Raw genomic sequence first — 20,653 nt, forward strand, 5'->3', positions numbered from 1 at the left:
TTGCTACTGAACTTCGTAGGTCCACAAGGACACGTTACACACCAGAGTGGTATGGCAACCCTGTCCTGGAAATCATGTTGTTAGACAACGGTGAACCTTCGAACTATGAAGAAGCGATGGCGGGCCCAGATTCCAACAAATGGCTTGAAGCCATGAAATCCGAGATAGAATCCATGTATGAAAACAAAGTATGGACTTTGACAGACTTGCCCGATGATCGGCGAGCGATAGAAAACAAATGGATCTTTAAGAAGAAGACGGACGTGGATGGTAATATTACCATCTATAAAGCTCGACTTGTCGCTAAGGGTTATCGGCAAGTTCAAGGGGTTGACTACGATGAGACTTTCTCTCCCGTAGCGAAGCTGAAGTCCGTCCGAATCATGTTAGCAATTGCCGCATACTATGATTATGAGATATGGCAGATGGACGTCAAAATGGCATTCCTTAACGGGCATCTTAAGGAAGAACTGTATATGATGCAGCCGGAGGGTTTTGTCGATCCTAAGAACGCTAACAAAGTATGCAAGCTCCAGCGATCCATTTATGGGCTGGTGCAAGCATCTCGGAGTTGGAACATTCGCTTTGATGAGATGATCAAAGCATTTGGGTTTATGCAGACTTATGGAGAAGTCTGCGTTTACAAGAAAGTGAGTGGGAGCTCTGCAGCATTTCTCATATTATATGTAGATGACATACTTTTGATGGGAAATGATATAGAACTTTTGGACAGCATTAAGGCCTACTTGAATAAGTGTTTTTCAATGAAGGACTTTGGAGAAGCTGCTTACATATTAGGCATCAAGATCTATAGGGATAGATCGAGACGCCTCATAGGTCTTTCACAAAGCACATACCTTGATAAGATTTTGAAGAAGTTCAAAATGGATCAATTCAAGAAAGGGTTCTTGCCTGTATTGCAAGGTGTGAGATTGAGCTCGGCTCAATGCCCGACCACGGCAAAAGATAAAGAAGAGATGAGTGTCATCCCCTATGCTTCAGCCATAGGATCTATTATGTATGCCATGCTGTGTACCAGACCTGATGTAAACATTGCCGTAAGTTTGGTAGGAAGGTACCAAAGTAATCCCGGCAAGGAACACTGGACAGCGGTCAAGAATATCCTGAAGTACCTGAAAAGGACAAAGGACATGTTTCTCGTTTATGGAGGTGACGAAGAGCTCGCTGTAAAGGGTTACGTCGACGCTAGCTTCGACACAGATCTGGATGACTCTAAGTCACAAACCGGATACGTGTATATGTTGAATGGTGGAGCAGTAAGCTGGTGCAGCTACAAGCAGAGTGTCGTGGCGGGATCTACATGTGAAGCGGAGTACATGGCAGCCTCGGAGGCAGCGCATGAAGCAATATGGGTGAAGGAGTTCATCACCGACCTAGGAGTCATACCCAATGCGTCGGGGCCGAACAAACTCTTCTGTGACAACACTGGAGCTATTGCCCTTGCCAAGGAGCCCAGGTTTCACAAGAAGACCAGGCACATCAAGCATCGTTTCAACTCCATCCATGAAAATGTTCAAGATGGAGACATAGATATTTGCAAAGTACATACGGATCTGAATGTCGCAGATCCTTGACTAAACCTCTTTCGCGAGTAAAACATGATCAACACCAGAACTCTATGGGTGTTCGATTCATCACAATATAACTAGATTATTGACTCTAGTGCAAGTGGAGACTGTTGGAAATATGCCCTAGAGGCAATAATAGAAGGATTATTATTATATTTCCTTGTTCATGATAATTGTCTTTTATTCATGCTATAATTGTATTATCCGGAAATCGTAATACACGTGTGAATACATAGACCATAATATGTCCCTAGTAAGCCTCTAGTTGACTAGCTCGTTGATCAACAGATAGTCATGGTTTCCTGACTATGGACATTAGATGTCGTTGATAACGGGATCACATTATTAGGAGAATGATGTGATGGACAAGACCCAATCCTAAGCATAGCACAAGATCGTGTAGTTCGTTTTGCTAGAGCTTTTCCAATGTCAAGTATCTTTTCCTTAGACCATGAGATCGTGTAACTCCCGGATACCGTAGGAGTGCTTTGGGTGTACCCTATAAAGGTGCACTACAGGTATCTCCGAAAGTGTCTGTTGGGTTGACACGGATCGAGACTAGGATTTGTCACTCCGTATTATGGAGAGGTATCACTGGGCCCACTCGATAGTGCATCATCATAATGAGCTCAAAGTGACCAAGTGTCTGGTCACGGGATCATGCATTATGGTACGAGTAAAGTGACTTGTCGGTAACGAGACTGAACGAGGTATTGGGATACCGACGATCGAGTCTTGGGCAAGTAACATACCGTATGACAAAGGGAATAGTATACGGGGTTGCTTGAATCCTAGACATCGTGGTTCATCCGATGAGATCATCGAGGAGTATGTGGGAGCCAACATGGGTATCCAGATCCCACTGTTGGTTATTGACCAGAGAGCCGTCTCGGTCATGTCTGCATGTCTCCCGAACCAGTAGGGTCTACACACTTAAGGTTCGGTGATGCTAGGGTTGTACGAATATGAGTATGCAGCAAACCGAATGTTGTCCGGAGTCCCGGATGAGATCCCGGACGTCACGAGGAGATTCGGCATGGTCCGGAGGTAAAGAATTATATATAGGAAGTGCTGTTTCGGCCATCGGGAAAGTTTCGGGGTCACCCGGTATTGTACCGGGACCACCGGAAGGGTCCCGGGGGTCCAGCGGGTGGGACCACCTGTCCTGGAGGGCCCCGTGGCCTGAAGTGGGAGGGGAACCAGCCCCTAGTGGGCTGGTGCGCCCCCCCTTGGGCCTCCCCTGCGCCTAGGGTTGGAAACCCTAGGGGGGGAGGCGCACCACTTGCCTTGGGGGGCACTCCACCCCCCTGGCCGCCGCCCCCCTTGGGAGATTGGATCTCCAGGGCCGGCGCCCCCCCTGGAGATCTATATAAAGGAAGGGGGGAGGGAGGGCAGCCGCACCCTGAGTCTTGGCGCCTCCCTCCCCCTGCTACACCTCTACCTCCTCCCGCAGTTGCTTGGCGAAGCCCTGCCGGAGTCCTACTGCATCCACCACCACGCCGTCGTGCTGTTGGATCTTCATCAACCTCTCCTTCCCCCTTGCTGGATCAAGGCGGAGGAGACGTCACGCTGACCGTACGTGTGTTGAACGCGGAGGTGTCATCCGTTCGGCGCTAGGATCTCCGGTGATAGGATCACGACGAGAACAACTACTTCAACCCCGTTCTTTTGAACGCTTCCACTCGCGATCTACAAAGTGGTATGTAGATGCATCTCTCCTTTCACTCGTTGCTTAGATGAACTCATAGATGGATCTTGGTGAAACCGTAGGAATTTTTTTTATTTTCTGCAACGTTCCCCAACACAAACAACGTATACAGATGCTCGATGCATCTCGACGTACCGGTTAATCATCCGATCAATCACGCACCCAAGTCCTGCTAGGTCAGCAATAGTAGAGGCCAGACAACGTCATCTACCTGGCACTAAAATGGTTGGATCTATATATTTCACGGCCGCTGAATTCCTCAATGCTTCCTATTCCTACCATGTCTTATGTTTGCACGGCTTTGACTTAGGGACTTGGCAATCTTACAACTTTCAAAATGAGTGTTTGTATAAATATGCCTCCCAGAGGGTACTTCACTTTGTTACCAAATGTTGGGGTATTATTAAAGGCGACTTGATGCCCATGTTCAATGATCTGTTTAATGGCCACCTTCAACTTTTTAAGCTTAACTTTGGGACTATCACGTTGTTACCAAAGAAGGCGGAAGTGATTCGCATTGAGCAATTCAGGCCGATATGTTTGCTCAATGTAAGCTTCAAGATTTTCACAAAAGTTGGTACAAACCGTCTGACTCAGATTGCTCATTCGGTGGTTCAGCCAACACAGGTTGCCTTCATGCCAGAGCGACACATCCTCGAGGGAGTGGTCGTTCTTCATGAGACATTACACGAAATTCACTCGAAGAAGCTCGATGGAGTGGTCTTCAAAGTGGATTTTGAAAAGGCATACGATAAACTGAAGTGGTCATTCTTACAATAGGCCTTACGTATGAAAGGATTTGATGAGGCTTGGAGAAAGCAGGTTGAATCATTCGTACAAGGGGGTAGTGTCGGCATCAAAGTAAATGATGATATTGGCCAGTATTTCCAGACGTTAAAAGGATTGAGACAGGGAGACCCGATGTCGCTGATTCTCTTTAATGTCATGGTTGACATGTTGGCCGTTCTTGTTAGTAGAGCAAAACAGGACGGTCAAGTAGGTGGTCTCATCCCACATCTGGTTGAGGGTGGGGTGTCCATTCTTCAATATGCCGACGACACCATCATTTTCATGGAACATGACCTTTTTAAGGCCAGAAACATGAAGTTATTGCTTTGCCTATTCGAACAACTATCAGGGTTGAAAATTAATTTTAATAAAAGTGAGTTGTTTTGCTTTGGACGCGCCAGAGAAGAACAAGAAACCTACAAGCAGTTATTTGGATGTGAAATCGGCACACTACCCTTCACGTACCTAGGGATTCCGATTCATCACCGTAAGCTCACAAATAAAGTATGGAAATGTATCGAGGATCGGTTTGAAAAGAGGCTAAGTTGCTGGAAGGGCAAACTTTTGTCTTATGGAGGACGAGTGGTGCTTATTAATTCTGTACTTACAAGTATGCCCATGTTCCTCCTCTCTTTCTTTGAAGTCCCGGTTGGGGTACGGAAAAGATTGGACTTTTATCGATCTAGATTCTTCTGGCAAATTGATGAGAACAAAAATAAGTATCGTTTGGCAAAGTGGGATGTAATTTGTAGACCAAAGGACCAAGGAGGCTTGGGAATTGAAAACTTGGAGGTGAAAAATAGGTGCTTACTCAGCAAATGGCTATACCGGTTATACACAGAAAGTGATGGAGTTTGGGCTCAGCTATTGCGTAACAAATATCTCTATGCCAAAACACTAGCCCAGGTTACGGCAAAAGCGTCCGACTCACCATTCTGGAAAGGGATTATGAGGACGAAAGTGGCTTTCTTTAACAGGATTAAATTTATCATCGGGAATGGACGGGATACTCGATTTTGGGAGGATACTTGGTTAGGATATTCGCCGCTGGCCTTACAGTATCCATCCCTGTACAACATTGCACAACGGAAAGAGGTTTCTGTTGCTACAGTGTTGGGTACTATTCCACTTAACATACAGTTTAGACGGTTTATTATTGGTGACCGTTGGACTAGGTGGATACATCTTGTGCGTAGGTTAATGGAGGTTAACCTTTCGGATGTACCAGACACTTTGCAATGGAAGCTTTCCAGCTCAGGTGTCTTCTCGGTTAAATCCATGTACACGGATTTGATTAATACCAGGACTATCCCGAGGACGGTTCATATTTGGAAAGTTAAGGTGCCCTTGAAGATAAAAGTTTTTATGTGGTTTATGCATAAGGGTGTCATTCTTACTAAAGATAACTTAGTTAAGCGTAAGTGGTAAGGAAGTAAAAGATGCTGCTTTTGTGATCAGGATGAAACAATAGAACATCTATTTATCAAATGTCCACTTGCTAAACTGCTTTGGAGAACTATCCATGTTACATTCAACATAACTCCACCTCTCACGATACTAGATTTTTTTGATAACTGGTTGGCTGGAGTGGAGCCAAAGTCCGCGGCACATATCCGAGTGGGAGCATGTGCATTACTTTGGTCTCTATGGAATTGTTGCAATGACGTTGCATTTAACAGACAAACCATTACCAACTTTTTGCAGGTCATCTTCCGAGCGTCTACTTGGATCCGTACGTGGTCATTACTCAGTCGTGCGGACCACAGGGAGCGTATGGATATTGGGTGCAGCCGATGGGAGATGGTTGCACGGGATACTTACAACTGGTTTGGATGGCGGTCCAATAATAGGATAGACGTTTAGTCTCCTAGTCTTTCTGGCGCCGGTTGTGATTTTTATTTTTGGCCGCTTATGGCTTTTCTTTGCTTAGTACAACCTTTGTTTATTATTGAGACCTCCGCTTGGAACCTTTGAGATATTTTTTAATAAATGGCTGTGTGCATCAAGAGATGCAGAGGCCGGGGGTATACCTCCTTTTCGAAGAGGGTACTTCACTCATATCTCAGTTGTTGTGTACAACTCTCATCTTGCTCACAGTTAGAGTAATGTGTTCACTTAATGTGGTGCAACAACCATGTCGAACATGATAGAATCATGTGGTGCATGTGGTCTCTACGAACTCAGGGAGCACATTACGGTTTGGAAGTTTGTTCATTGATGTGGTTGGGTCAAATAGTTGTTACATTCACTATTTCACCAATAGTATAGTCCTTTTACAATACATCAAATGTTTCAGGCCACGAGTCGAACAATATTAAGGATTAGATCAACTTAATACACATTAAATTATGTAGTACAATGTACCGTAGAAACTCTCTTGACCAAGGGGGGCTAATAGGAAAGGTAAACTCTTTGCGTAGGTTGGTCAAACGAGCTGGGTACACAACTCGGGCATGTATGGAACCGTCCAATGGACTTTCAATTGGATGGCTTCTATCCACATCCTTGGTCCCCAGCTTCGTATTATGAAAATTTGACAGCCACAATGATTCACCTTGGGCATAACTGACACTGGAGCTCCATGCAGTAACTGTCTGTATCAAAGAAGGCATCGCCATCTCATCATCGATCGGTGCTCCTCACCAGCAACTTTGTGGAACGGGGGAAGGTATATGGAGTCTAGTATGCACACAAAAAAGAGAATGGAGTGGGAATGGGACGTGGTAGAATGCCATAACAGGAAGATGGTGTGCAACCTCAGCCCAATGTCCGTGCAGTGGGTGTGTGATACCTGAAGAGAAAAAAGGCATGGCTTTGGACATTGGGAAGGAAGGAAGGAAGTACTTATCTTTTAGATCTAGAGAAAAAACTACTCAGAAGAAACCACACAAATTCAGAAATCATAAGAGACCAAAGCTATCCGAGACGTCGGCCTCCTGATCTCCAAGAAATCTGGTTGCCTCAGCGAGCTCATGGGCGAGTGCATTGCATGCTCTCCCCATGTTACTGATGCGTGAGAAGACTGACAGCGCTCGTTTGATGTCTTCTAGCAGGCCATAGCATGGAGAGCGAGAGCTATCTCCTGCGGCCAATTCCATGGCTATTGATTGGCAATCGAGTTCCAGTCTCACAGGCCCTTTGTATACCTTTGCTAGTGTCTCCAGGCTAACCAGCGCAGCACTTGCCTCGGCCTCCTCAACACTCCGACAGGGCGACAACCTGTGACTGACGCAGACAAAGACATGGGCCTTAGACCTCTTTCAATGCAAAGGTGCTTAGATGAGGTGTTAAGTGTATTAAATAACTTAGCAACTCAATTCCCCAATACATAGGTGCTTAACTTGTTATTGCTAAGCCCACTTTATTAAATGATTTAGCACCTAAACTCTCTCATGCATTGGTCAGCTTCTTTTATTTATGTGGTTTGCCTAGGTTCACGTGCTTGGCATTGGTTCTTTCTGAAGTCACCAAAGTGCTCTTTCTTCTTTTTAATTGTTATGCCATGTCACTTTTAGCTTACGTGGCATGCTTAGCACCTGTCCAACATGGAGCACTGGGAAGAGCCTTACTGTCCTTAGGGACCGCGCCTGCCGCTGATTCGCCTGTCTCCGCCTGGAAAGCCGCATCGATGTTGAGCTTTGCAGTTCCTCGGGCAGGCCCTGTCCAATGCGTGTGCTGCGTTGGCAAGCAACGAGGCTGCAAGTTATGCTGATTCCCTTGTTGTCTTCCACTGTCAGGTTCATCATTCATTGCTGTATTTTTTAATTCCTCAGCATATCTTAGCAGGAACTGCACTGATCCTGAGACACATTATTTTCCACAGCTGCGCAGGATATCCTCTCTCAAATGCCAACACCTCCACAGAAGCAGGAGAATTCTCGCTCTGACCTCCTCCGTTTCCGTATCCAACAGAACCTGGAGCCAGTCGTTCCCTGTGTACTAGAAGGCTTTTTCCACAGGCAGGTTCCATTCATTTCTCATGGCATCTCGGAGGGCCTTGCTTTTCGTACAGGTGATTACGGCATGATATTAGTCCTCTACACCGATGCCACAAAGGAAGTACTTCTCTTTCATGGGAGAGAAGGATGTTTGGGTCTAGATGTGACCACTGAAAAAAATAGCGCGCTATGGCGTCGCTAATAGCACACTATAGCGTATTGAAAATTGCCTCGCTAAATATATTAGTGTATAATGTCTCGCTAATAGCACGCTATAGCGCGATATAGCACGCTAATAGCGTATTTTGAGGTCGGCGCTATTTTGCTGTAGCGCGCTATTTTTTTCATTGGATGTGACCCAATGTTGTTGGGCATAAATTCATTAGTAGACGAACCATAATCATCATCATTGTACCATTTCTTAAAGGTTGTGACACTCTTAGATGGTACTACAACACTCTTTCCATATCTAGTACCCTTTGAGATTGCACCACCCTTTTGACAATGTAATGCCCTTTGAGGCAATTACATTACCCAACTTGATCTTGATGACACTTTCAAAGTCTCATGAGACACCAAAGGAGTAAACCCAAGAATAAAAGGATTAACAAACATGTCTGGAGAAAGGAGCGGGAGATAGGTTAACACACCGATGCAACAAACAATATAGGTGAGATCCTTTTAATAGGACATGGAGATAAAGAGTAGGAAAGAAAGGGTCGGAAAAAACTTGGGGGGGGGGGGGGAATTGGTGGTGGAGAAGGGCAAAAAATAGAGTGAGGTGTTAAAAGAGTAGGGTCGTAGTTGTATCGTGACAATGTAACTATTGTGTACATTAGAATTGAGGCGCAGGTTGTTGGCTAGGATAACCTCTATCTCGTATGTAGCTTGGAGTAGAGGACAAGTTGATAACCAAACCAACTACCTGCGCCATATCTTGTAATCCTTCTGTCTACATAAACACGAAGGCGTCCCTGCCAAGAGGCAACACGCTTAACGCAGCCAACTCTAGCTTTTTCATGGTCATCAGAGCACTTCTCGAGATAATCCATGGCGACACCTTCAAACTCCTTCCCATCCTCTCCGTTTGTACACGCCGTCTCCGAGAAGCTCAATAAGAACAACCAAGCCCTATGGCGGGCGACGTTTCTGTCAGCGATCAGAGGAGCCCGCATGGAGCAGTACCTCGACGTCGATCACCCGGTGCCACCCATGCACCTTGAAGTAACCTCATCTGATGGCAAAACCAAGACGACGAAGCCCAACCCGGAGTTCCAGACCTGGTATGCTCAAGATCAGCAAGTCTTTTCTTACCTTCTGACAACTCTGCCCCGTGAGATGGCCATCCAGGTCGCTACCTGTCACACATCGGCAGAACTCTGGAAGACGATTGCAGAGATGCTTGCGTCTCACACTCGTGTCCAGACGGTCAACGTGCGCATCACCCTTGCCAATCTGCAGAAGGGGAACTCCTCCATCACCGACTACGTCGGGAAAGTGAAGTCTTTGTGCGATGAACTCATCGCTGCAGGGAAGAAGATCGACGATGATGACATCGTCTCCCACATCCTCACTGGCTTGGATGAGGAGTTTGATCCTGTGGTCTCCGCTATGTGCTCCAGAGTGCAGCCGATCACTGTCCCTGAGCTGTTCTCGCAGCTCATCAGCTTCGAGACGCGGATGAAGCTCCGCGGTGGAGTGTCGCAGTCCTCCACGAACGCTGCCACCAGAGGCCGCGGGCGTGGTGACCGTGGCCGTGGAGGCAACGGCAACAACGGTGGTGACCGTGGCCGCCCCTACATCAAGTCTGGCAGTCGTGGTGGACAAGGAGGAGGCGGCCACTACAACAACAACGGTGGTGGGGGAAACTACAACAACAATGCCCCTGCACCTAGGATCCAGTGCCAGATCTGTGGCAAACTGGGTCATCCAGCGTGGAAGTGCTGGAAACGCTATGATGAAGCCTACCAAGGAGGAGAAGAGAGGACGGCGAACCTGGCAGCACCTCAATATGAGGTGGATACCAACTAGTACCTTGACAGCGGCGCCACCGATCACATCACAGGAGACCTTGAGAAGCTGACTGTCCGCGACCGCTACACTGGGAACGAGCAAATCCACACTGCTAGTGGGTCAGGTATGGCTATAGAACATGTTGGTCATTCAGCTATTCGTACCCCTGATCGTGATCTTTACCTAAATAATATCCTTCATGTTCCAGAAGCTAGCAAGAGCCTAATCTCTGCTAGTCGTCTTGCACTTGACAATGATGCTTTCTGTGAGATTCACCCTCATTCTTTTTTTCTTAAGGAACGGGGAACGAGGAAGGTACTCCTTCGAGGCAGGGGTAGATGTGGTCTATACCCCGTCAAGCACAAGGGATCCAATGTCCAGAAGCAGATGCCCAGTGCCACCAAAATATCTTCGGATAGATGGCACCGACGTTTAGGTCATCCATCTCCTCTCATTGTTAGGAGAATCCTTAGTCAAAATAAACTCCCTTGTGCTAGTTTTTTCCATAATGATTCTTTTTGTGACGCCTGTCAAAAGGGAAAAAGTCACCAATTGCCTTATCCAAAATCAATAAGTGAATCCAAGTTTCCTTTAGAACTTATTTTCTCTGATGTTTGGGGACCTGCTGTTGAAACAGTAGGCAGAAAGAAATATTATGTGAGTTTCATCGATGATTTCAGTAAATTCACATGGATCTATTTGATCAAACACAAGTCCAAAGTTTTTCAAAAATTTCATGACTTTCAGCACCTTGTTGAACGACAATTTAATCACAAAATCCTTGCTCTTCAGACAGATTGGGGAGGGGAGTATGAAAAACTCAACTCCTTCTTCACCAAGATAGGAATATCTCATCACGTATCTTGTCCCCATGCGCATCAACAGAACGGATCAGCAGGAAGAAAACATCAACATATAGTCGAAGTAGGCTTGTCTCTCCTTGCCCAATCCTCCATGCCCTTCAAATTTTGGGATGGGGCGTTTATTGCTGCCACCTATTTGATCAATCGCCTTCCTAGCAAAGTTATCAAGTTTGAAACCCCTCTTGAGCGATTGTTCCATGAAAAACCAAATTACCCCTGACTTAGAATTTTTGGGTGTGATTGTTGGCCTAATCTCCGACCCTATAACAAGCACAAACTTCAATTCCATTCCAAACAATGTACCTTTCTTGGATATAGCAATCTTCACAAGGGTTTTAAATGCCTTGATATTGCAACAGGGCGAGTGTATATTTCCAGGGATGTTATTTTTGATGAAAACGTCTTTCCCTTCTCTACACTACACCCAAATGCCGGCGCAAGGCTTCGGGCAGAAATTCTTCTCTTGAATCCGGAGTTACTCAATCCTACCGATCATGGGGATGAGCATTATGCTGATGATCATTTGTTACACAGCCCTACTACTGATGGAGATGGCGGTGAAAAAAACTGCACTCCAAATGCTTGTGATTTTATGCAGCAGCAACAGGAAACACCTGGCAGCGGGCACGAGGCAGATTCGCCTGGTCGCGCTGACACGAGAACGGATCCCCAGGCGGATCCTCTGACGCCACCCTCGCCGGGATTCGGGGACGTCCACTCCTCGGGCGCCGCCTGGCACGAGTCTCCAGGCCGGTTCGGTGGGTCGGACTGCTCTCTGTCTCCGTGCCCCACTCGTCATGAGGCGGGTGGACCTGAGCCTGGTCGCGTATCCCCCGCTGCGGGCGCAATGATGACGGGCGCGACTGCGCGCTGGTCCACAGTCACGTGGCGTCAGCCGACTCGCCAAGGCTAGATTCTCCTGCTCGATCAGCGCACGACAACGTCGTCCGAAGGCGCGACAGGCGAGGCTAATTCTGCTGTGGCGGGATCGGGATCCTCTGCGGCTACCGAGCCTGTACGCTCAAGTACACCTCCTCGGATGACTACACGAGCACAACGAGCTATCTTCAAACCCACAGTTTACAAAGATGGGACACTAATGTATGATAAGAACTTTAAATTTGCAAATTTTGTTGCTGTGAGCCCAAAAATTTGACCGAAGCTCTAGGAAATGACAATTGGAAAAATGCCATGAATGTAGAGTATCATGCATTTATGAAAAACCAAACTTGGCGTTTGGTTCCTCCTAAGCGAGGAGGAATATTATTGATTGTTAATGGGTGTATAAAGTTAAAAAGAGACCTGATGGCACGATAGATAGATATAAGGCTAGACTAGTAGCTAAAGGCTTTAAACAACGATATGGCATTGATTATGAGGATACTTTTAGTTCAGTAGTTAAAGCTGCTACTATTAGACTTGTTCTGTCTATTGTTGTCTCCAGGGGATGGAGTCTTCGCCAATTGGATGTTCAGAATGCGTTCTTACATGGCGGTTCTCGAGGAGGAGGTTTATATGAAACAACCACCTGGGTTTGAAAATGGTTCAAAGCCACATCATGTGTGCAAATTGGACAAGGCCTTATATGGTCTAAAGCAGGCACCTAGAGCTTGGTATTCAAGATTGAGTGCAAAACTTCAGCAACTTGGTTTCAAGCCTTCAAGGGGTGACACTTCTCTTTTCTTCTTCAAGAAAGGGAAGGTGATTATATTTATGTTAATTTATGTTGATGACATAATTGTTGCCAGCTCTTCATAGGAGGCTACCTTAGCATTGCTGTCAAATCTGAAAAATGAGTTTGCTCTTAAAGATCTAGGAGAGTTACACTACTTCCTAGGTATTGAGGTAAAGAAGTTGCATGAAGGTATTATGCTAACTCAGGAAAAATATGTCAAAGATGTAATCAAACGAGTAGGTATGAAGGATTGCAAACCCTCCAGTACACCTATGTCTATCACTGACAAGTTGTCATTATATGAAGGAGAATTACTGAGCCCAGAAGAAGGAACCAAGTACAGAAGTAGTTGGTGCTCTCCAGTACTTGATACTAACAAGACCTGATATATCCTTTGCTGTTAATAAAGTCTGTCAATTTTTACATGCTCCTACTTCTGTACATTGGACAGCTGTAAAGAGGATATTGAGGTATCTTCAAGGGAGTGCAAACACAGGGCTAAAATTGTGTAAGTCTTCTTCAACCACAGTGAGTGCATTTTCTGATGCAGACTGGGCTGGATGCCCTGATGATAGAAGATCTACAGGAGGATTTGCAATCTTTCTTGGGTCGAATCTTATATCCTGGAGTGCAAAGAAACAGGCTACGGTGTCACGTCCAGCACTGAAGCAGAATATAAATCTTTGGCGAATGCAACAGCTGAGGTAATGTGGATTGAAACTCTGCTTGATGAACTTGGCATTGGAAGAACAGGTGTGTCATGCTTATGGTGTGACAACCTTGGAGCAACATATCTGTCTGCAAACCCAGTATTTCATGCAAGAACGAAGCACATAGAGATTGATTATCATTTTGTACGAGAAAGAGTTGCACAAAAGCTACTGGATATTCAGTTCATTCCAACAGGAGATCAAGTCGCGGATGGGTTCACAAAACCGTTACAAGTGAAGCAACTACAGGCCTTCAAGCGCAATCTGAACCTTGACATGTTAAGATTGAGGGAGGATGTTAAAAGAGTAGGGCCGTAGTTGTATCATGACAATTTAACGTACTGTGTACATTAGAATTGAGGCGCAGGTTGTTGGCTAGGATAACCTCTATCTCGTATGTAGCTTGGAGTAGAGGACAAGTTGATAACCAAACCAACTACCTGCGCCATATCTTGTAATCCTTCTGTCTATATAAACACGAAGGCGTCCCTGCCAAGAGGCAACACGCTTAACGCAGCCAACCCTAGCTTTTTCATGAGGGAGAGCAGGAAAATAAATATGCATGTTCCTCGGCCATTTCAGTTATGCACAACATGACATCACCGAGGGAGTCCTCGCGCTACCATGTCAAGGATGGGCTAACACACAAATACAACACAACGTTGGATCTGATACTATGGTGTTGTGTCATGATCTGGTACAATTCTCTGCGATCTGATACGATCCAAGGACTACTATTTAACCGAAAAAGACTTTCGCCCCGCTTTATATATAAAGCACATATCACCATCATCCGGTACAAACGCACGCCACCACAGCACACACACACCCAAGGCAGGATACATAGACGCTGAGCGCAGCCACACCACCCCTAGCACTAACGTGAAGAGACAAAGCCGCATGCGACGAATCGTGGGCTCCAAGACGGCGCCTTCAGGAAGGATATGACACCGGAGCGCCGCCACCGCTTAATCCAGGGGTCAGGGTTTCCCCTGGAGCCGCACGAAGGGTAGTGAGAGCCGCGACGACGCCTTCAAGAAGGGAACTAGCTTCGTCGTCGCTGGTCCGTCCGAAGATAGAACAGGTTTTCACCCCGGACAACACTCACCGCCACCGATCGCCACACCCCGGCTACCACGCTGCCCACACGGCCATGGCCACCGGGCAGCACCAAGCCATGGGCTCGGCCTAAGAGCGCCGCGCAACCACCACCCCCAGGGCCGCCGCCCCGGCATCCAAGACCTAGACACCATCTCACCCGAGAACCGCCGCTACCCCAACCAAAGAGACGAGTGGAAAGATTCTGACTTCCCCACCCCTGGACAACCCCCAGCGCCGAGACCCAATAGGCCGGCCAAAACGGACCTCCATCGACTCATCCTGCAGCACCGGGTGCCGGACAAGCTCGGTCCTGCTGCACCATGTGTGAGACGAGGTCGGTCCTGCTGCACCGTGCGTGAAACGAGCTCAGTCCGACGGCACCGTGTGTGAGACGAGGTCGGTCCCGCCGCACCGGGCGCGAGACGACCGATGGACCGCAGCTGGGAGAGGGCCAGCCCTTCGACAGAAGTAGAGCCCGCGACGAGGAGATGAAGCGGAGGTCGATACGGTCCGACCGCAGATGAGCCGACGCCGGAGAAGAACCAGCCGTCGCCGCGGTCTGAGCCGCCAATCTACCATGTAGTCACCGCGCCACCGGATGGCCGTCGATGGACCATGCAGCACCGCGGCCACCCACGGCCGGAGCAGCAACCACGCCGGGCCACTGCCCCCACCCGCGCCGCCCGCCAGATTCCAGCCGAGAGGCCCGGCCGGGCAAGCAACCACCCAAAGCCCCAGATCCGCCGCCACCATCCGCTCCCGCGTCGTAGGCTGGCCTCCAGGCCGCATATCTGGCCGGATTGGGACAGAGGCCGAGCCCCACGTGGCCACCAGCCCGCCGGCGGCGCCCCTATCTCCCGCACCACGCCACACTAGAGCCGCCGCCACGGAAGCCCGCACCACGCAGCCCCCCGCGCCGGATCTCGACGCCATGACCCTGCCGCCCACGCCCGCCGTCACGCCGCCGCGCCCCGCGTCAGCACGTCGCCGCCGCCCAACACCAGATCCCGCGCGCACCAGTGTCGAGCGAGGGGGGAAAGCCCCGCCGCCGCCCACGTCGGCCGGGCTTTGCCCGGCGGCGCACCCAGGCGGCAGCGAGGGGAGAGGAGGAGAGGAAGGCCTAGGCCGGCGGCGGCTAGGGTTTGCCCTCCTGGTCGCCTGCGGGAGCGACGAAAGCTCGGCCGACGCACCCAGGCGGCAGTGAGGGGAGAGGGAGGAGAGGAAGGCCTAGGCCGGCGGCGGCTAGGGTTTGCCCTCCCTGTCGCCGGCGGGAGCGACACGGGAGGAAAAGGGAGCGCCCAGTGTGATAGTTTCATTTTTGAACCGGACTACTATTTAAGAGTATCTACAACCCCGGTTGCGTAATTTGGGGCCCTATACGCCTACGAGCATTGCCGTGCACGTCCATGGTCAGTGACCAAGCACACCCCATTTGTCCGTGTCCACAAATGCACCCTTCATATGTCCGCACCCAAATACATACAAAAACATATATGCTACGTAGATCATCTACAACTTAATATGAACAAAAGAATCGGACATAGATAGGGTAATCCGACACAGTGAAATTCCATACAATTCCATCCAAAAGGGCCATCGGAGTCCGGCACCATACTAAAATGCAAGATTTAAAACTAACTAAACATACCTAAAAGCCAAGATTTAAAACTAATTAAACATATGGGCGCGGCTGGAGTTCATCACATTGTCATAGGCCCCTTCCTCTTCGTGTCTCGGGAGCGACAGCTATCCTCGGTGTAGGCGTTGGCGGCAGCGGAGCATCGTCACTCGTCGTGCCGTTGTCTGAGGAGGAGGACGAGGAGGAGGACGAGGAGGAGGAGGAGGAGAAACTGATGATCCCAACCATGCGACGGGTGGCGCAGTTATGTTCCCTCGTGATTCATGCGGCTCCCTCTGTCGCCAACGACCTCTGCGTCGCAAACCTCTCTGACTCCTCGAATGCGATGCGGGGCAGTGCTTCATTTTTGCGGCACCTTCGGCGGGCGTCGGTCTCCGCGGAGGTGTATGATGAGTGGACTGCATCGCGGAGCGCCTCGTCGTTGTTGGAGGTGGGTGGCACCGGCTCCGGTGCAGAGCTAGACGATCAGCAACCATAGTGGCTCCAGGCGGCTTGCGCCATGTGTCGGGGTTACGATCCTGATAATGAGTGTTAGGGGTACGAAAGAGGGGCAAAGCCTAGCTACAGCACAGGTGTAACACTCGGTGTTTAGCAACTTCAGGGCCCTCTCGGTGAAGGTAATAGTCCTACGTCTTGTGCCTTGAGGCTTGGTTGTCTTGAGGGGTATGATTACAGTGATTGCTTAACTCTAGCTCATGGGGAGGAGTGTGGCTTATATAGAGTGCTCTGCTACCTCCATCGCTCCCATGTCGCTGGGGCACTTAATGCTCATAACTACGGCAGTTACAGGTGTAAAGCGTCGCAACTATAGCGGCTATAGTTAACGGTAGCTATGACTCTAGTTTAAGAATGACTTAGGGTTCCCCAACCGTTGCAGCTCCCACGTTGTCCCTTTACCTCCCTTGTCTGAGTAATGGTGGTCTTGGCGACTGAGGAGTGGTCGCCGAATGGACCTCCTGGTATACGCATCCGAATGCGAGTGTGGTCTTGAGACCTAACAATGATGGTGTGGGGTCCTAGGTGGACCCCATATGACAGGTCCTTGACCCTACCTATAGTAGGTGACCTCATCACCACCTTCTTTACAGCACAACGATAGTGGTGCCAGGTGCCGTTGGTCGCCCTGTCGCCTCATTGGGGAAGGCAATGCATAGTGCGGCCGCGGGGCGCCGCGGGGCAATAGCTTCAGACCCTTGCCACTAGCGACGCTGTGAGCAATGCGGAGCCTGAGCTCCTCCTCGTCTGGCACGGACGAGTTCGAGGAGTCAGCGGCCAGCTTAGCCCAGTCATCAAATTGGAGGTGATATCGGATCTGCTTCCGGCCATGACGGAGAGGGTGGGAGAGATTGGGGAGAGGAAGGTATGAGACGGGAGTGGAGTGGAGAGGTCGAGAGGACTCGAGTTGAGTGGGGTTTGGGCCATGTTTGTGGCGGCTGGTTAGGTGGCTTTTTTGGATCTGTGACCGACAGGCCGCCCGGACGGTTGGGACGGCTACGGGTGCATGGTCGTGGATGCTCTAATCGGCATGCAAAAATCATGTAAGCACACACCCATGCGCTTAAATCATTTCCTGACGCTCGATCGCTCATGGGCAGCTTGGCGCCCGCCATCTGCTACCAAACAACTAACGAAAACAGCTTACATATGGGTCCCATGCCCGGTCGCCCCCTACGTACGGAGCGCGCACACACACACAATTCACTTTCGTCTCTCTCTGCTCCTGCACTTCCACACAATTGGTGCGCGCCTCACGCCATCGCTCCAGCGAGGAGTGAGGGCGGGCACGACGACCCAGGCGGCGGCAGGCCTGATGGAGGCAGCGGAGAGAGGCGGCTGGGCGCTGCCGCTCACCGTGCGAGAGCTCATCGCTGGTTGGGTCGCCGGTGGTGTTGCCAAGTGCGCTGTCGCCCCGCTGGAGCGCGTCAAGATCCTCCTCCAGGCACGTATTGCCAATCCTCTATCTCCTCCAGGCACTACATTCTCAGAGGACGCGAAGCATCGTCAGTAACTCTTGATTGCTGAACTAGTGCTTGATCGCAAACCCTATTTATATGCTTAAGCTCCTAACAAGTAATTTTGAGTGTATAATGATGAGATAAGCCAGCCAATATCAATTGTTGAAATGAAAAACTTTGTGAGGAAGAGGTCTCTGGGAGTACTAATATTTTCTTCTTCTGGGAGGCGAATACACACCGAGTTATTGACATTTATGCTTGTACAGAACCACCTCCCTGCAAAATTGCATGGTTATTGTTTAACCCACATGTTCAAAAAATTTGTTCGTAGTTTCAGACTAGAAGGGCGGAATTCCGTGGGTCTGGATTGATTGGATCGTTTCGGACAATCTATCGTACAGAAGGTCCCTTAGGGTTTTACAGGTTCGTCACTTCTTAGTATACTAGTGAGTTGAACATGCTTTGCTCGTGGGTTGCCAGATGTCGTTACAACACAGTGTGGACAAATACTCCAAGAAAACACAATTTTGACAAACAACTGACACTTACATATTATGTGCATAAAGTTCAAGATACAAATTTCTTACTAATATAGCTAAATTTGTTGAAGAAGGAAAATATTGGCTGCATAGTGCTCCAAGACATGTATATAACACATTATATGTATGAACCTGAAGGATTATTTTGTTCGTATGAATATGTAAAGATAGTTTTGCGATATTTGGTTGAAAAAATCACTGAAAGGATATATGTACTATGAGAAATTGTTGATCAGAAGTCTTCTGCCTTGAGTAAAAGTTGACATGTAATCTCATAAATGGATACACTTTTATTCAAGCGAGAAACTCTAATGAAGCAAGATGCATGGAAGATTCTAGAATAAATGAGAAGTGTGTAAAGATAATATATGTGACAATTACAAGATTGTACTAAGTTTTTAATTATTCGAAACGTCTAGATAGTACACATGGCAGAATCTGATGTAATGGATAGGAAGTCGAATGGTCAGCAACGCTCGGATTTGCCGCCTCTTGACCGTCGGATTGGGTTCATCCAACGGTCCATATTCAAACTTATTCACACACTATATAATGGTATAGATACAGATGTAGATATAGGTATGGATACGTAACAAATGTAGTCTAGCAATACATACTTGTATAGTACAAACGTAAGCTGACTTTTGAATTTCTTTTCGTAAGGGGCAATGGTGCCAGCGTTGCTAGGATTGTTCCTTATGCAGCTTTGCATTACATGGCATACGAAGAGTATCGCCGATGGATCATTCTTGGTTTTCCTAATGTTCAACAAGGGCCTGTTCTTGATCTAGTGGCAGGATCAATAGCTGGAGGAACAGCAGTCGTGTCCACATATCCGCTTGATCTGGTTCGCACGAAGATGGCTTATCAGGTTAGCTATTTTGTTCTTGTATCCTTAACTGCAGAGGAAAACAATACTTGTCCAGTATGGTTCTAAAAGTTAGCTTTTGATGTATCACATCAACTTGTTCTCTGAAATAATATAACAGCAACGATTTTTGGTGATACTGATGTTGCTGTGTTTGAGTCGACCTGTCATATGAGTATTGACTCGTTTCGTTCAGTTTGTGGTACTGAACCTGTTCAACTCAGCACTAACTGATTAATAATGAGCTGCAGGTTAAAGGTGCAGTGAGCCTCAGTTTAAGAGAGCCCACCGAACAGGTTTACAAAGGGATCCTTGATTGTTTGAAAACAGTATACAGGCAAAATGGCTTAAAAGGCCTATACCGTGGCATGGGTATGCTATTTTTTGATTTCCAAATTTTGCTCAAGGCCAAGATTCCATTCTTGGGACAAAATTCTTTGTTGTTATTGCCAAGATTTAGTTATGTTGCTATATTAACTGACTTATTGGTCTCCAGCTCCATCATTATATGGAATCTTCCCTTATTCCGGTCTTAAATTCTATTTCTATGAGAAGATGAAGACTCGTGTTCCTGAAGAGCACAGAAAAGATATTATACCAAAACTTGCTTGTGGGTCAGTTGCTGGTTTGTTAGGACAGACAATAACGTATCCCCTTGATGTTGTTAGGCGGCAAATGCAGGTATAATTACCTTCATTGTTTGTGGGTGTTAAACAACCTGGTTGTTCTAAAGAAGATTTTGATGCATCGATTTTAGGTTCAGGCGCTCTCATCGTCCAACCTCGTGAAGGGGAAAGAAACATTTGGAAGCCTTGCTATGATAGTGAAACAACAAGGCTGGAAGCAACTGTTTTCTGGACTATCTATCAACTATTTGAAGGTGAGACACTTATGACACTAATTAGTAGTCGTTAAAATGACATGCTTTTTCCTGATGACCAATGTAGACATATGCGGCTGGAACAGTGCAATTCCCATTTGTCGTCAATGATACTTATTATTAAAAATTAAAAAATACTAGCCTATAACTTCTTGAGTGTACTGTCATTCCAAATCTCCACAATCCTTTGTTCATTTTGCACTTATGCTGTTATGTTAATTTAAGAGGCAAAAGCACTAGAGACCCACAAACTTGCATTGGATGTGATGGTTTAGTCCACAAAGTTGCAAAAGATGATCAACTCATCCACAAACTTGAAATGCATGGGATGATTTAGTCCACAGCCAATCAAAAGCTAGCTTACAACTGGCGCCATGTTGGCGGCT

The 20,653-nt window shown here is 47.7% G+C and overlaps 1 protein-coding gene and 1 pseudogene across 1 annotated transcript; both read left to right on the plus strand.

Annotated features, from left to right (window-relative positions):
- The first annotated feature begins 9,560 nt into the window (after nucleotides 1–9,560).
- On the plus strand, nucleotides 9,561–9,699 carry LOC123088933 (uncharacterized; annotated as a pseudogene).
- An 8,136-nt stretch (nucleotides 9,700–17,835) lies between these two features.
- On the plus strand, nucleotides 17,836–20,391 carry LOC123084333 (mitochondrial carrier protein CoAc2-like). The gene is made up of 7 exons (XM_044505994.1): nucleotides 17,836–17,964; nucleotides 18,318–18,403; nucleotides 19,183–19,390; nucleotides 19,639–19,759; nucleotides 19,884–20,068; nucleotides 20,145–20,267; nucleotides 20,335–20,391. Exons 1-7 carry the CDS (start codon nucleotides 17,836–17,838, stop codon nucleotides 20,389–20,391), a joined length of 909 nt encoding a protein of 302 aa, XP_044361929.1.
- Nucleotides 20,392–20,653: the final 262 nt, after the last annotated feature.

The sequence above is a fragment of the Triticum aestivum genome, chromosome 4A, assembly GCF_018294505.1.
Source record: "Triticum aestivum cultivar Chinese Spring chromosome 4A, IWGSC CS RefSeq v2.1, whole genome shotgun sequence".
Classification (NCBI taxonomy): Eukaryota; Viridiplantae; Streptophyta; class Magnoliopsida; order Poales; family Poaceae; genus Triticum; species Triticum aestivum.

Bases quoted from the DNA above. Each gene is read 5' to 3' on its own strand.
- LOC123084333 (XM_044505994.1), top strand. From the start codon at position 17,836: ATGGAGGCAGCGGAGAGAGGCGGCTGGGCGCTGCCGCTCACCGTGCGA. The intron at 19,391-19,638 runs GTTAGCTATTTT...AATGAGCTGCAG, and splicing joins GCACGAAGATGGCTTATCAG to GTTAAAGGTGCAGTGAGCCT. The intron at 20,069-20,144 runs GTATAATTACCT...CATCGATTTTAG, and splicing joins TTGTTAGGCGGCAAATGCAG to GTTCAGGCGCTCTCATCGTC.